This window comes from Biomphalaria glabrata, chromosome 1 (assembly GCF_947242115.1).
Source record: "Biomphalaria glabrata chromosome 1, xgBioGlab47.1, whole genome shotgun sequence".
Lineage (NCBI taxonomy): Eukaryota > Metazoa > Mollusca > Gastropoda > Planorbidae > Biomphalaria > Biomphalaria glabrata.
The window spans coordinates 40,338,269-40,355,445 of record NC_074711.1 but is presented as its reverse complement, the minus strand read 5'-3'; the positions used below and the strand labels follow the sequence as shown (position 1 = coordinate 40,355,445).

At 31.4% G+C, this 17,177-nt stretch overlaps 1 protein-coding gene across 1 annotated transcript in view; it reads right to left on the bottom strand.

Annotated features, from left to right (window-relative positions):
- LOC106067091 (probable E3 ubiquitin-protein ligase HERC1) overlaps positions 1-16,268 on the bottom strand; it is a 67,646-nt gene extending 51,378 nt beyond the window's left edge. The window contains exons 1-23 of the mRNA XM_056036523.1: positions 16,036-16,268; positions 10,305-10,624; positions 9,732-10,087; positions 9,337-9,613; positions 8,809-8,901; positions 8,463-8,675; positions 7,929-8,160; positions 6,782-6,861; positions 6,487-6,583; positions 5,945-6,088; positions 5,425-5,552; positions 5,172-5,316; positions 4,798-4,969; positions 4,396-4,530; positions 3,677-3,842; positions 3,440-3,565; positions 2,378-2,557; positions 2,144-2,296; positions 1,878-2,010; positions 1,380-1,568; positions 1,070-1,264; positions 714-893; positions 304-418 (exon numbers count right to left, since the gene is read on the bottom strand). Of these exons, the coding sequence (XP_055892498.1) occupies positions 304-418; positions 714-893; positions 1,070-1,264; positions 1,380-1,568; positions 1,878-2,010; positions 2,144-2,296; positions 2,378-2,557; positions 3,440-3,565; positions 3,677-3,842; positions 4,396-4,530; positions 4,798-4,969; positions 5,172-5,316; positions 5,425-5,552; positions 5,945-6,088; positions 6,487-6,583; positions 6,782-6,861; positions 7,929-8,160; positions 8,463-8,675; positions 8,809-8,901; positions 9,337-9,613; positions 9,732-10,087; positions 10,305-10,607 (3,812 nt within the window). The 5' untranslated portion in view covers positions 10,608-10,624; positions 16,036-16,268. The remainder of the gene's footprint in view (positions 1-303; positions 419-713; positions 894-1,069; positions 1,265-1,379; positions 1,569-1,877; positions 2,011-2,143; positions 2,297-2,377; positions 2,558-3,439; positions 3,566-3,676; positions 3,843-4,395; positions 4,531-4,797; positions 4,970-5,171; positions 5,317-5,424; positions 5,553-5,944; positions 6,089-6,486; positions 6,584-6,781; positions 6,862-7,928; positions 8,161-8,462; positions 8,676-8,808; positions 8,902-9,336; positions 9,614-9,731; positions 10,088-10,304; positions 10,625-16,035) is intronic.
- Positions 16,269-17,177: the final 909 nt, after the last annotated feature.

The following is a 17,177-nucleotide window of genomic DNA, read 5'->3' as shown; positions in this document are numbered from 1 at the left end:
TGCCTAGTTAAGAACACAGTCAAGAAACTTACAACAGGCAAAAGGAAACAAAGAGATAATCTTGTTATTTTAAATCTACTCAAGTATTATAAGTAATTTAGTTGATAATACACATTTTAAAAAGGAAATCTGAAGAGAAATATATATCATTTTGATAGCACTGCATGTTATTATAAACATTGTTGCTTTTATACTGACTGTTTACATTGCTAATAAACTAGCCAAATAAAAAAATAATGAATAAACCTATTCCATCAAATGAAAGAATCATTTTTCAAATAATAATGTTAAATAGTTTCATACCAATCATGCTCTTGAATGTGCTTCCAAAGATGACAGTGTCTCAGCATTGCTGCCAAGAAAAATCTGGTAACTAATTCCAGCCATCTTTCTTCTTTGAGTTCACATGTGTTTAAATCTGAAATAAACCATGGAAAATAGGATGATTATTCATATATGGATTATTCATATGTTATAATATTTTTTCCTCTTCTTGTTAACAAGAATACATCTGTGACCTATTAATTTTCTTGAGCAAACTAAACTTCACCGCTGTTTCTATTAAAGGAATTTTCACAATAAGAAGGTTACAAATAACACTATGATGGTGTCCCAAGTAAATGCTAGATATGTTGTTACTTTGACACAGCTTGTATCAATCATACCTAAATTGAAATATAGAAATTCCTTTACATAAAAAGATCAAGTCTCACCTTGTTGAAGAGCGAATTCCAGCATCATTGTCAAAAGAAGGTTATTGGTGTCATTTGGAACTCCCAAAGCCAGATCCAGTAGAGACCCAGTTTCACTATCCATACTAGAGTTTTTACATAGACTTGACAAGGACTCTGAACTTTCTAAACTCATCTCACAAATAAGGGAACTAATTTTCTCTGTGAAACAGAATTATCAATATTACAAAACAGTTAATCCGAATTTCATAAGATAGCAATAACACTTTTCAATATAAAAAAGATTTTTAGAAAAAGTAAATAATTTGTAATGTGACAAATCTGACAATCACAGTTTTTAGACAATAAAAATCGATTGTAGTTTTTAATTAACTTACTCAAAGGTATGGTGGCTTGTAGGCCGTTGCTGAAGAGCAATGAGTTGAGCCACTGTTCACAGTTCATTTCACACTGGGCCAATGGGGGTCCATGAAGCATGCCACCAATGCAGCTTCCTACCACAAGGCCACATGTTCTCTCTAAGTCAATCAACCATGACCAAGGTTTCTGATGGACCGGCACATCATTTTCATCTGCATAAAAACAGGAGATACTTTAAAAACAAATGTCTAGTATGTTTCACATGTCAGCACAAATAAATTGATTTTCTTCAATAAAAGCACTTGAAAGTGCTTTCCCCTATTATACCTTTTTTCATTTCCAGCTCAGACTCTTCCAAGTAGGAGGCTGATGGCAAGAGTTTACAAAGTCTGTCTAGCTGAGGCAGCAATGTTAAAATATGATGCAAGACTGGCATGACTAGAGGTAAGGGCAGAACTAGGACAGCATTTAGTACATGGGTTAACATCTTGCCTGCTGGTGACTGTAATACAACATCTGAAGAGAAAAAAAACAACATTAGATAATATTGAAAATAATATTAGCTTCCAGTGTTCTCAAATCTGTGAAGAAAACTTATAATTTCTTGTTTCTTTTAGTACTAGAAGTATTACAAAGTACTTTACTTTACTGATGATACATTTTATTACTAATTTAAATTGATTTTAATCATATATTGATTAACATGCATGACTAGATTGACACATAAAATGCGTAGGATGTAATTATATTCTTTTTTGAAGTAATGTCTGTAATATATACGAAGATAAGATAATTTACAGGCTTCTATTGGATTCTAGATCTCACCTTCAACTTGCTCAATGATGTCTTCATGTCCATTTAGCCTGGAGATAACATTACAAGTGTGGGTGATGATGTCACCACAGACTGGCAGCAACAAAATAAGATGTTGGTGAAGATGTTTAACAACCAGTGGAAGCTAAAAACAAAAAAAAATAGTTGATAGAAGATTTAAAATAAGATAAAAACAACTGCATAGAAGTATACACATTTAAAACTCTAGCTTTGAAAAAAAATTCTGATCAAATGTAAAAACAAATGTATCCTTTCACCTTAGCATCTGTCATTGATTTGTTGTAGCAATAAGCTAAGAGATGTTTTTGTAGAGAGGATAGTAAATAATGGAGATTAGCAGGCGGAGATGACTCTGCACAAATCTCAGAAAAGTGTGTGTTGTGATTGCTAAGCTCATTCAAAAGTCTTTCCTGAAAAAGAAAAAAAACAACTTAAATCAGCAAATCCTTAATGAAAAAAGAAACAAGAAGGATACTTAGAAATATACCTACAGTATGTGCAGCCAGATTGCGTAAAATAGTTTTCATCAGAAGTTCAGCCAAGTAAAGCTCTGTTCCTGCAGTGTCAGATGTGGCAGGTGAAATGTCCAACTTTTGGTGAGATAAGCTTAATAAAGCAGCTATATGCTGATTGTCCTGCAGGCTAGTCAGTATTATACTCAACTGCATTCGCTGAGGGAATATTTAAGAGAAGACTGCATCAAGATTTGTAAAACACACCAACAATACAGTATGTAATTCTGAAGGTTACAGAACATTTATTTCTTAAGTTATAATGAGTATTTTTTTTTTTGAAAGTTAAGCTTATAGACTAAAGTTGAATTGTTAAAAATATTAAATGAGAAAAAAAAAAGGTACATTAGTTCAAGTTTAATAAAGTGAAACAAAAACTGAAAAAAACAACAACAAAAAAAACTAAACAAACAGGTATTTAAACTTAATTTTTATTATACATGTATAAAAAAAGACTTCCGTAATTCTAGACAGTCACCACCTCAAAGTTGGTGCCATACAGTAGATAACCTATTTTGATATTATGAGTGTGGTTCATGAATCATGTTTAGGAAGGTGAACATTTTTAACCTTGAGTTATGCTGTCACTTGATAGCAGTCAGTAAATGGAAGTCATTGAATATAATCACTGGAGAAAGTTTATGTAAGAGTCACTATATAGTTACTATAAAAGAGTTAAAATTTGTACCAGTCAATAAATTAGTACCATTGTCAAGTATTTTTATATTTCCTATGTGGTCTCATTATTATATGTATTAAACATATTATTAGTGTCTGCTACATCGAGAGTTGTTTCCTCATTTATGAGAGATGTATGAACGTAAAAGAATGCATTTTGATAATGCCTACATATAACATTATAATATGGACCTGATGTCACCCACGACCATCCAAAATAATGTGGTAAAATAGACAGAAGAGAAATGCATGGAATATCTTTATTAATATAAAGGCATGGTGAAAATATTTTTGCTTATTTCTCAATAAATAGCTAAGCATACATTGCAAGAATAAAATATTAATAAACTATAGTAAACCTACTTGGCCTTTAGTTAGAGACTCCCAACTGTCAGGTCCATGAGGAAGCAGTGAGTGCAAGAGCTCCATTCTCTCTCGCAATGGTGGCAGTAACAAAGAAGCTCCAATTGAAAGAGTATCTATCACTGTCTATAGTTGAAAAAAAAAAGTTTAAATCAATATGTAATTGGTTACACACAATTCAATATCACAAAGACTAATCACAATAAAGCAAAAAGAATTGTAAAATGAATGACTTACTTTTTGTATCTCCTCCGGGGTGTTGGTATCCACTAGTCTAAAGAGCAGGATGCGAAGTGGTTTAGTTTGATTTCCCAACACCTCACTGCCAAGGCCACAAGTCAGAGCCAAGGACAGATGTGAGGACAATAACTTCAAACACAACAGGACAAACTGTTGATGTTGCCTGATAAGTAATAAAACAAGAGCAAGTTAAACTTTGGTTAAAAATAACTAAAGCCATTCAGTTCTTTGACAGTTTTCAATGAGGCAAGTAGAAATACATTAGACTGAGTCTAATAATAAAACAAACATGATTGACTACTAAAGAAATCAGGTTACACTTTTTACTACTAATATAAAAGTGATAGCTGATTTTAGATTTTTTTTCAATGAACTAATCCACTAAATTTATAATCAAAGCTTAAAAAAATGAAAGAGTTCAATGCCCTCTCCTTTTTTTTTGTATTATTGCTAATAACCAAAAAAACCAAAGATGTGTAGTTAGATTTCTAATAAATATCTCCACCAAAAGGATAAACCAGAAGCTAAAACCCAATCCCCTTAAAACAACATTTCAAAGAAATTTTAATCACTGAAACTGATGTTTTTCTATAAAGGCAGGAAAATTAATATTACCTAACACATATAACATGACAATAAGCAGCTCTGTGTTAACTTTTACATTTTTACATGTGGCTATTGATGTAAGCAAGGCAGAGCAAATATTAATATCTTACTGTTTATTGGCAAAAGGTGAAGGAGGCTCTGCATTGTCAAAACCATCACAATAATGTTCAAGGAAACTACTTAGTACTGTAAATGTTGATTCTTGAAGATCAACACAAAAAGGACGGTGCCAGGCAATAACTTGTCTATAAGAAAAAATTGCCATTTATTACAAAAGAGCTTTAAATAATAATATATTACATTTAAATGTAAAATGTATTTCTAAATAAAAAAATTATAATTAGTGTACATCAAAATATATTTTTAAAAAAACAACAACAAAAACTGTTAATAACAACTTTATCTAAACTAAAATGGTGCAAAGTTCAACGCTTTCTTTTTAAAAATATTTATAAAAAAATCATATCTTATTTTCACTGTCAATGGCATCTTATTAAAAAAATCCAACTTACCTGTCATATGGAAGAGCTGTTGTGGCCACACTGTGAGATGTACCAGCAGAGATCTGCTGAATGTGAGCCCCTTCCAAGCCAATAACTTTTCGAGGTCTTGTTACAGGACTCTGTGCATGGCCCTGTCCACACTGACCCATTGCATTGTTTCCCCAAGCAAATACTTCATTATCTGCAAGGAAAACAAATTAATATCTGTGTTATAACATGCCAAGGAAAACATGTTATTATCTTATTATCTGTGGTATAACATGCCCAGTACTCTTAAAACTAATTACAGTTGTCTACTAGACATCAACTACAAATGTGAGATTATTTCACTAATGGTGTGAAACAATGAAAGACTCAGAAAAAGCTAAATGGTAACCACTAACCATGGGACAGAGCCAAACAGTGACTATCGCCACAGGTTATGTCCATTATTCTGGTGCCTTGAAGGTCTTCTATCAACTTTGGAGTCATAGCAGTGAAATCAGCCAGACCAAATCCAAGACATGATCCTGTCCCCCATGCATACACCTGAAGACAAGTTGAGATTAATCTGTAAGTTAATTCTAACTTATAATATTTAACTTGGTAATTAAATGAGTAAATTTAAAATTGATATATTTAAATTACAATAATGACCTGTCCAGTAGATGTAAGAGCCAGCGATGCCTGACTGCTACAAGCCACTTTACGTATATACATGCCACAAAAAGCTTCAATCACAGCAGGCTTAGTCTGTCGATTCATATCTCCATGACCTAGTTTACCTACAAAATAAATACTTTTTTTTGTTTAATTCCATGTATCTGATTTTATGTGTCAGTCAATGAAAAACCAGTCATCTGAGGAAGCCTTTGCAAATTTTTTGGCTCTAAAGCATATTATCTTTACTATTTATGTAAGTTTAGACTTGCCAAAATTATAAACATGATTGTATTATGATTAAATTTTACACAGATAACTGATTTGTCAATAAAGCACCACATCACATAAACAACACAAGTAAAATTTGAAGACAATATTCACATTTTAAACATTAATTACATACAAAATTACAACCCAAATTAATATATATGTATATGGTTTTCTAAAATGTGAAGCTTTGTGATGAAAACAAATATGTCTGCCTACATTGACAGTTCCAATAGTCTTTGCTTACCATTATCCCCACCCCCAAAAGACCAAACAGTTTTCCCATCTTGTGATACTGCAAGTGTGTGAGAACTTCCACATGCCACTTGTCCCACTGGCCCTATGTCTTTGACTTGTTTGGGTACATTTCTAGAAGCTTTATCACCATGGCCTGTGATTGGGATTTATATTAAAATGGTATTATTTAATTATCAAGACATTCAAATATATATTTGTGATGGAAAGTGTAATTCTCAAATAAATAAATTTGTAAAAAGTTTTATTATGCAGCTATTTTCACATAGTATAGCTTTTGCTTGAAATTTAATACAGTTGGTCATATATTTAGGTAAAATAGAAACATTAGTGAACAAAAGAGAATTCTATGAGCATTAGGTTAGCTTACTTCAGATAAATCTAATATGTTAGCATCTCTCTGCTGATTACCATATGAGCCTTTTAAAATCTTATTAAACCTATTAGTTGAGTCTCATATTTTCATGATAAGTGCATGCTGTTTCATTTTAATAATGATCTATTTAGAAAGCTCTGTTCAAAATGTGATTTTACCTAGTCTGCCATAATCTCCTTCTCCCCATGTATAAAGTTGACCATCAACTGTAACTGCTGCACTATGTCTGTAACCAGCTGACATTGTCTTCACCACCTTAGAAACATTTTTAAAATGTATGCATCTAAACTACATATAAAATACGACCATAAAAGGTTTTCTTCAGCTGATTTTGATAACTGAACTATTGCAGTACAAAATAATTCATCCTATTTTTATGACAGGGCACAGAAATGAGTAAAAGGTATTACAAGAAAGTATTGTCAGTAACAAGCAATGTGCTCAATGCAGTACCTTTTGGGCTAAAGGTCCTTGGATTAGTTTAGGACTTTTCTGGGTGTGGTTCCCACCAAGACCAAGCTTTCCATAGTCTCCTGTTGTAAAGAGTCATGTCAAACATGTATTTAAAATGATTATATAATATAATTATATATATAATCTTAAACTAAGAAAATACTTTGGTTTGTTTTATAGCATTATTACTTAAAAAACAACTTATATTGAGTGAAATTGCATCAATTATTTGAATCAATCATGTATTAAATTCTTAATAGATCTAGACTAAGTTTTTAAAAAATGTGTGCGATTGGAAACATTTTTATTAATTGTTTTTTTTAGCGCAACTTTCATACTTATAGCATACTTATAATCACAACAAATTTCCGTAAGGATCAATAAAGCAGTCTTAGTCTTATGGTCCAAGCACTTTTCTTTATTGGACCAGTAGAAGGGTGAGGTTTCTGTGTGACCTTTCCTAAAGCTATTTTGTTTTTTAAAAGTTGCTCAAGTCTGAATTCAAACTTGAGGTCTAATTCCTCCATGATGGAAGGCAGACACGTTATACACTGAGAACTTAATAATAGAAAGTTTTATAGTTACCTATTATTTGTTTCAAATTTTTAGCAAATGACATAATTCTCTACAATAAGGTTTGTTTCCCCTTAGATTAGTAAATTTCTAACAAATTAATTAATTAAAACTACTTGATTAATAATTGGTTAATTTTGTTATTGATTCATGAGTTGTCATCAACAATGAATAATTGTTCAATTTTTTAACTTGATCCAAGAATGGGAGGTGGAAGAAATAACATGTACAAGTTTCCATCAGACAGGGTGAATGATATAAGCTTTGTAGATGTAATTATATTTTACCTACACATAAGCAGGCTAAACAAAAGCAAACAAATTTACTGTTTTTATAACTTACAGTGCAAGCAAGTGAATATGTTAGAAGAAGTGAATTTGTGAGTTGTTGTTTTTTTTACATTATTTTGAATGGAATCAAAGTAGTCTTACGTATTTTATCAAGAAAACAAGAAGATGAGATTTAAACATATGAGAATACATCACTGTTTAGTTCTTACATACACAAAACATTTTTAAACAGGCAAAATAATGACAATAGATTCTGCTTCTACTCAAATACAAACATAACCAACCATCTCCCCAGCTGAAGAGCTCTCCCTCCGTAGTGAGAGCTAGTGTGTGTCCGTCAGAGCCTTTGGATGAGGAGATTTTCTTTATGATTGCAGGTGGATCAAATGTTAATTTTCTAGGCATTGTTTGATTGTTGGAATCTCCTAGTCCAAGGCGGCCATAGCTTCCCTTTCCACAAGCACTCACACTTCCATCTGGGTGCAGGAGGAATGAGCAGAATTGACCAGCCTCTACCTATTCAACGTATGAGGAAAAGAAAAGGTAACTAATGCTTGACAAAGTCACAAAGTCAAAGAAAACTATCAGTGATGCAGACAAATGACTTTTATTAAATATATTGAAATGTAATTTAAATAACTCAATGTTTCAGATTGAGTAAACATAATTGACAAATAATATTGTAATATTTATCTCCATATTATAGGATTGAAAATGTAGATTTAATTGATTAAATGTTAAAAAAAAAGTTTTCTTTACAATGAAGTATTAAAAAAAAATAAAGCAAAAAATTTACTAAGTATAAAAGTTTATATGACCTGCTGACAGTCAGCAAAGACAGTGGTCATCTTTGGCGTTAAGATTTTTTCCTGGCTTCCTTCTGCTAGCTGATGACTGCTGTTACTCCCCCATACATACACACTTGCTGGGATACTCTGATTGGACTTGTTTCCTGCTGCTACAGAACTTGATGGATTGTAATCTATGGGTCCAGTACCAGTGTTTGTGTATTCATCTGCAGCACAGTGTAACTGACAAAAATGTAAAGATATATATATATATATATATATATATATATATATATATATATATATAAACTTTAAAAATATGTATAAAAAAACAAACAAACATACTTAACCAATTTACATTTGATGACAAATATACCTCTTCCAGAAGAAACATGGCTGCTTCAAACATCGGTATCATTCCATCCTGGTTGACAGTCAGTGGTGTTCTTGAAATTCTTCCTGAATTTCCCTATTTACAACATAAAAACATTTAAACTAAATTATTTACAAACTAATGTAAGAATAAAATTTGTTTTCACACATTAATTAGGGCATTGTATACACTTAAGAGAATCCCAATAATAAAATCTTATTTCATAATCACAAGCTAGAGACTAACATTTTAGTGAGGGACTTTGTTTTGAAATGATCACTGTAGCTCACAGGTAAAACTTGCCCCTGTTTGTTCAAAATGATTTTGATTTTTAATGTAATTATTGATTTTACTTTGCCAGCAGTTTTACAGTTTAAGTTTCATGTACCTTTTCATGTCTAAGCTATCAAGAGAAAGGATATACATTTGAATACATTTATTATGGATCAAACCATGATTATTGTGTTTATTTTTAACTAAAATTGAACTTATATGAGTGGTGCAAAAAAAAAATATAATAACATAGCTTACACTACATGTCTTTTCAATCATTTGAGCCAACAAGGCTTTGTAAAATGTGCCATTTATGAGACCATATTTATTTTCAACGCCTTTCTTAGCTTCACTCTGGGCAGTAGCTGAGACTCGCAGAGCTAGATCCACCCAATCTAACAGATGATGAAGCAAGCCTCGCTGCATGGCGATAGATAACATGAGTTGAGAAGCTAGCTGCTGCCCCTGTAAGTCAGCGCCTGATTGAGGTGTGGCAGCCAGACGGAGGAACTTTGTTACTGAACTTAAGGATTCACTTCCTAAGTTAACAGATAAAGCAAAACATAATTTTTAAAAAATTCCACATCAAATAATTATCTTTTTAACTATAAAAAAAATGTTAATTATCAATAGTGAATTTATGTCAATAGTACTTGCCTAATGATGTTAATTTATTTTCATTTGCTAAAGACAGAGGTGGTAATGAAGATACTACATCTAAGGCTGTAATGAAGACATCATTGCAGTAAGATATCTGTCCGGCACAAGAAGCTAATGCCCAGTTTTGTCGAAACAAGGAGAAAAGCATGCTAAGACCTGTCTTGACACAGATTTTGATAAGAGCATCACTGCCCATAGGAGATAAAGGCTCAGCATGCTCTTGACTTTGAATCTTTTTTAAATCCAATGTTGCTACTATCGGTGCAGTAGAGCTGTCTAAAATGGCATGATATTTTTGTGATATGGCATAATACATTCGCTGGAGGACTAATACTCGTTTCATTAAAATCTATAAGATAAAAAAAAAATTTTTTTTTTAGAAAACATTAACACCATAAAATAAAACAAAACAACAACAAAAAAAGACAATAAAAACAATAATGGTGATAGATTACATTTGTGTGTATATCAAGTAAATTATACATTTTAATAAATGAAAAATGTATATTAAACAAACTATAAATTTAATAAATAAATTATTGTAAAAAATGTATAATAACAGTTACCTGAGCAAATGGTGTGTTACTGCTGACTACTTCAGCCAAAAAAAGTTGATTAGAGAGCAATGAGTCCAGTAGATGTTCTTGTTCATCAAGATTATATCCTTCCTGGCTGGGATTAAAATCTGGAAGTGTAGGGCCTTTCAGGAAAATTGCTTGAGGTGGGATACAAACTATTTCTTTATTGGCAACCAAACGCTGGTACAAGCTTTCCAGATCATCTTTTAATGTTAAACTTTCACAGTCTTCTTCAACCCATATTGAATTAAAATGTTCAATCCACTTAAATTTAAATTTCTGAAGAGCCATTTTTACTGCTTTTTAGGCTGTTTAAAAAAAAAAAATTATTTTTAATGTGGTATAAATAAGAAAATTCAAAGGGCTTATATTTATAAGATTGTGCTAGACACACGCTTTGCTTCCCTTATTTTAATTTAGAGTTAGCTGTAGCACTGACACAATGTATATAATATATATATATATATATATATTGGAATTTTAGCTAACCCCTGACAGTGATTTTCAGTTTGAATAAAGATAAAAATTAAATATAGATAAAATATAAATAATGAAATCAAACTTTGTCTTTCATACTGCTGGTCTCATTTGATGTCATTATTTAAATGTTGTTGTTTTTTTTTAAATAGTCAAAACAGTAATTTTTCTTTAAAGCAAATGGAATTTACTTAATAATACTTCAACAACGCTATGTACTATAAATATTTTATAACAGAGTTACATGTTAAAAAAACAATTTATTATTTTTTATATTATTATTTATTATATATTGCATTTTTTTTAAAAAAACATTTCAACATATTCATACATTAGGTAACAAGGTATCACATCAACCTATCAAAAAAGTCAAAATCAATTAATATATTATATTCATGAATAATATATCAGGGCAATTTGTTTCCTCCAGATTAAGACAACATTTATCATCATCAAAGGGATGTAGCAGAAAAAGAATGCTGGCTTTAGATGTATAGACAGACTCTAGATACTGCTTAATTAGCCCTAAGTGTACTAATTGAATTTATAAGTCACTGTAGACTATATATATATATATATATATATATATATATATATATATATATATATATATATATATATATATATATATATATATATATATATATATATATATATATATAGTAGAGACTAGATCAAAATCTATATTTTTTTTAGGAAAAGTAGCAGTGATGATACAAACAGAAAAATGTATGCTTTCTTAAATCTATATATATATATATTATATATACTAAATTCTAGACTAGTTTAGATCTAGAACAATAAAGATCTACACCAGAAGTAAAAAAAAATCAGTATCTGGTGACCCTTAGGTAGTTTGCAGCACACAGTTCAACATCTTGACAGAACCTGCAAATCCCAAACTGTATCAGGTATTTGCAATTCTTTTGGAAATAATGGCTGTGTAGAGAGGAGACAAATGCTATGTGTGCCAACCATAAGCATAGCAGCTAGCTAATGCCCAGGCTTTTGTCTCTTGATCTATAAGGGTCTAGGTGATGAACGACAGTAGTCAACACCCCTGACTCTAGTAAATCTCTAGAAATATGACTAGATCTATATAGTTGATTCATCACCCACAAGTGGCATGCTGCATACTGTGCATAGTCAAGATAGAATAGTTGTTCTTTGAATGAAGCCTTTGCCTTAAAAGGCTTCATTGAAAGATAAGGACTTAGGAATCTAGACTTAAACTAGTCACTAAACTAGATCTAAATGTAGTGACTAGATCTAGATACAGTTAGATCTAAAATGATAGTCATTTATATTATTTATTCTAATCTAGAAAAGATCTATCTTCTTATCTTATGTAATACAGATGTTACTTTAAAAAAAGAAGATGGTTACGTCCTACGTGTCATGCATTTAGTCATGCATATTAACCAATGACCTAAATTCTCTCAAGTCACTGGTTTTTCTGGCTAGCTCAGGCAACACATTCCATGCTCTAATAGCGCTAGGGAAGAAGGAGTATTTGTACTAATTTGTCCTAGCATATGGAACGAGGATTGTGCATTAATCTTTATGTCGTTCTGAGTATTTTAATTAATTTTGTTTTTGTATTTGAAGATTATGGTTCAGTGTTTTATGTATATAATTGCTATTTTACTTTTAAGTCTATCCTGAAGGCTTTCTCAATTTAGTGATTTTTACTAAAAGTGTTAATCTAGTCAAATGTGAATATTTGTTTGTTATGAACCTCACTGCTCTATTTTGTGTCTGTTCCAGTTTCTTGTTTTCTTGAGTTGAGGGGTCCCAAACAAAGGATGCATATTCTATTATTGGCCTACGGTTAAAGGTTAAATAACATTTTAGTTTTATGTTCTTATTTGATTTATAGACATTTCGTTTAATAAACCCTAAAGCTTTGTTTGATTTTTTGATAGTTTCATCAATATGGGGATTCCATGACAGTTTTTCATTTATTATAACTCTTAGGTATTTTGCATTTTTAGTCTGTGTTTATGGTTCACTATGAATACGATAAGTGGAATTAATTTGCTTTAGTTTTTTTGTTACTCTTAATAACTGACATTTTTCTGGGTGGAAAGACATGCTCCAATTTGATTCACATTTCTGTCCTCCAATTCTCTTTGTAAAATGTCTGTATCTTATGTTTGTTTTTATAGTTCTATATATTATGCAATCATCTGCAAATCATCTGACTTTTGTTCCTGAACCAATGCAGTTTGGTAAATCATTTATGTAAATTAAAAATAGTAGTGGACCTAAGACTGTTCCTTAAGGTACACCTGAGTTTACTGTTATTGGTGTTGAGTCATTTATTATTACAGTTTGTTCTCTCCCTATCAGAAAATCTTTAATCCACTGATGCAATGGACCATCGATGCCAAAATATTTTAATTTTTTAAGCAAACTATGGTGGTGAACTTTGTCAAAAGCCCTGGAAAAATCTAGTAAAATAGCATCTATTTGCTCACTATCATCTAAACCTTTTGAAAAATCATCAATTAGTCCTATTAGTTGTGTTTCACATGATCTATATTTCCTAAAGCCATGTTGGTATGGAGTAAGGACACTATGTTTGACTAAGTGGTCTATGATGTTGCTAAATATTATGTTCAAGGATTTTACATGTGATGCTGGTAAGTGATACTGGTCAGTAGTTTCAGATTTTTCTCTTTTTTAAAATAAATCTATACTATAAAGATCTAGCTACCTTCTTGAGTTGTAGAGTAAATCAGTGTTCTAAACTCTCTAGACCTAGACTTCTCTAGATCTAATAACTTTTTATTTTAGTATTAGATCTAGAATTATAGATTTTTAATTTATAATATAGACCAAGGCTGGCGAACCTGTGGCACGCAAAACGATTTTGTGTGGCTTGCGACGACGATGATATTAAGAAATTTGTTTTTTTGAAAAATCACGGATATCTCAGATTACCATAATTAATAACGTTCAATTATTTCCGAGAACTGTAAATAATATGGAAGAAGCGCTAGTGGATCATATTCCATATAATTCAATGCATGTCAAGCCTATTCTATTTGCCTTGATGAAAGTACTGATGTGACATCGTCTGCTAGACTGGCCATCATTGCCAAATATAGCAAAGGAAATGAAATACACGAAGAACTAATAAAATTAGCAACTTTACCAACGACAACAACAGGTGCAGATATATGTCATACTGTTGTGACTGAACTCAGAAATGCAGGTGTAGATCTAAAAAAATAGTTTCTGTTACAACTGATGGTGCTACAAGTATGACTGGAAAAGATGCAGGTTTCGTTACTTTGTTTACAGGACATGTTGGACACCCACTAATAACATTACACTGCATTGTGCACCAACAAGCCCTATGTTCAAAAAACGGCTTAAACGAACTTGAAGACATTATGAAATGTGTAACAAAAAGCGTAAACTTCATTACTGCCCGTGCTTTGAATAAGAGAAAATTTGAACAGCTGCTAAATGAAGTTCAGTCCAGTTACTCTAGCTTATTAATGTACAACAACGTACGTTGGCTAAGCAGAGGTCACGTTCTGGAACGGTTTGATGAAATTCGAATCTTTATGGATGATAACAAACAAAATTGCTCAGAATTGACAAATGTTGACTGGCTTATCAGACTAATGTTTTTTACCGATTTTTCATCCCATTTAAATGAACTTAATACGAAGTTGCAAAGTTTCGGAAAATCTGTCGATCAGGCATTTGACATCTTGACAGCATTTGAGAAAAAGTTGAAGATTTACAAACGTGACATAGAGAAGGAAGAATTAAAATATTTTAACAAACTGAAGAAATTTTATGATGATTTAAAAGTTCATGATATTACCGCAAAGATTATCAGAAAAGATTGTTTTTAGAGATAATTGACACAACTGCTGAACAATTTTCACTGTGTTTTGAACAATATCGAAAATTCGAGTACACCTCCAAATTTATAAAATATCCAGATACAGTAGATTTTGACACTCTGGATATGACCATGTTTTCTTGGATGGGATTACACGACTTTGAAATGCAACTTGTTGAGTTTCAGCCCAGCGCAATTTGAAGACAGAAATTTATTGACTTACGAATACGACTTGAATTCATTGAACGTGAACGGTTAAATGGATCATTAGAACCTCAGATATTAGCAGAAAATGAGATTCTTCAAGTTTGGAATGACCTGCCTAAAACTTTCAATTCTCTGATAAAAGTAGCAACATCCATTCTGTCAATTTTCTCGTCTACTTATTCATGCGAATCTTTATTTTCTACAATGAATTATATTAAATCAGATGCCAGAAGTTGCTTGACCGATGATCTAAGTGCGACGTGTGTAACTTTGAAGAATACACGGTATACACCAGATATCAAACTGTTATCGTCTACCACACAGCAGCAGAAGTCGCACTGATTGACCTGATGAAGACTTCAAATCTGTAGGTCAGGATAATAAATTTGAATAAACAAGTAATTTAATATTGTTACTAAGCTGTTTTTATACATGCAGTTGACTTACTGGCTGTAGCACATCTTTTATATAGCGGCGTCACTAGTAGACCTACTGGGCACGCAACAATCTTCATTGTTTTTAAATTGAAATTAATTGGCACTCGCCAGCCCTGATATAGACTATAGAATATAGATCTAGTAACATTAATGACAGCATTAGCTATTTTAATTTTTGATTCAGATGATCATGAATCACTGAATGATAATATAATATTAGATTAGTAGATCATCTGCACCATACAAGTGAAATTCATTAGACTTAGTCTTAGACTGAACACTCAGAATGAGAACCAGAAGAGTGAAACTCAGTCAGACTAATTGAATAGATCTAGAATCTAGAATAATCTAGAATCTAGATTATCATTAGTAGATAATCATGAATGTCATGATCATCATAATCAGACATACATAATCATCATACCATGCTATGCTAGGTCTAGAGTTGTAAATGGTGGTCAAGAACTCTACTCTATGAGTCTCTCTAGATTTCTAGTAATAGATAATAATATTATAATCAAGATGATAGATCTAGATCTAAAATCTAAATCTAGCTGATATTAAATGATAGACAAGACAGATCAGATGTGAAATAATAGTGTAACATGAAATTGAAACATCAATTATTTATTTAATTATTATCATTTTACATTGTCATTTATTATTTTAAATATTAACAATGACATCACATACATTAAACATATTATTATTATGATATAACATAGTCACATACTTTTAAATTTTAAAGTATATTATAATTTATATTATATTGTTGTTTTTTTTTGTGTTCAATATCCTATTTTATTAACAAAAACATAATAGAGCTATCTTAGATCTAGTTTTAAATAAGAGTTTCTGCATAAATTTTTTAACTTATCTAGATTTAGATCTAGAAGTTTTCGATCTAAATCTAGATCCCTACACTACACAAAGATGCCGGTAGCTCTAGATCTAGATAGTTATTATCTATGTATAGTATCTCTAAGAATTATTGTTCAATGTAAACTTCCGTTGTTACCAGTAAAGCTAATACTAGTTTTTTTCTCCCATATCAATGTTTTTTGTTGCTGTGCTATTAATTTTGTTTTATATTAGTAAAAAAGAAATGTCTTAAGTTATGAAGAACAGTAAAATGTTAACTTTTATTTTGTTAAATAAACGTATAACTAAATATCTATTTTGATAGAGGTATGTGACAAATTTACAAATAATATATTTGGTATACTTTTAAAGCTAAGTATTTTCCTAGTTGAACAGATATGTTTCTAATTTGAAAATCTGGATAGAATTTTAGAACCTATATGACAACATTTGTCGTTAACCGTGACCTTCACCCCTTAATTTATTTAATTCGATTTTATTATTTATTATAATCCAAATCTAGACCCATATATATAATATATAATGGGAGTAGCTCGGGGGGGGGGGGGAGGAGGTTTCAACACTCCCCCTCCCCGAAATGAATTTAGTAACTGATTTTTTGCTTTGATTTTGTTTATTTTAGGTGAGATTTTAATACTAAACTATCATTTGCCCCAGCGCAGCCAAGGGCAGGGGGTTTTGATTTTAAAATATAAATATAAAAAAAAGCAAATTACGCACTCAAAATTCTATGAGAGTAGCCAAAGGGGTGTTAGAGTGTAAACCCCCCTCCAGTGGGGTTCGAAGCTAAAAAAAATACCTCTAAAATTTAAAGAAAAAGCAAATTACACACTCTAAATTCTATGAGTGTAGCCAATATTATACTAGCCAAAGGGTGTTTTGAGTTTAACCCCCCCCCTCCTCCAGATGGCTTTTTTTTTAAGTTTAAAACCCCTCAAGATGGTTTTGAGTCCCCCTACAGAGAGTTTCGAGGTTATAACCCCCCTCTTCAAT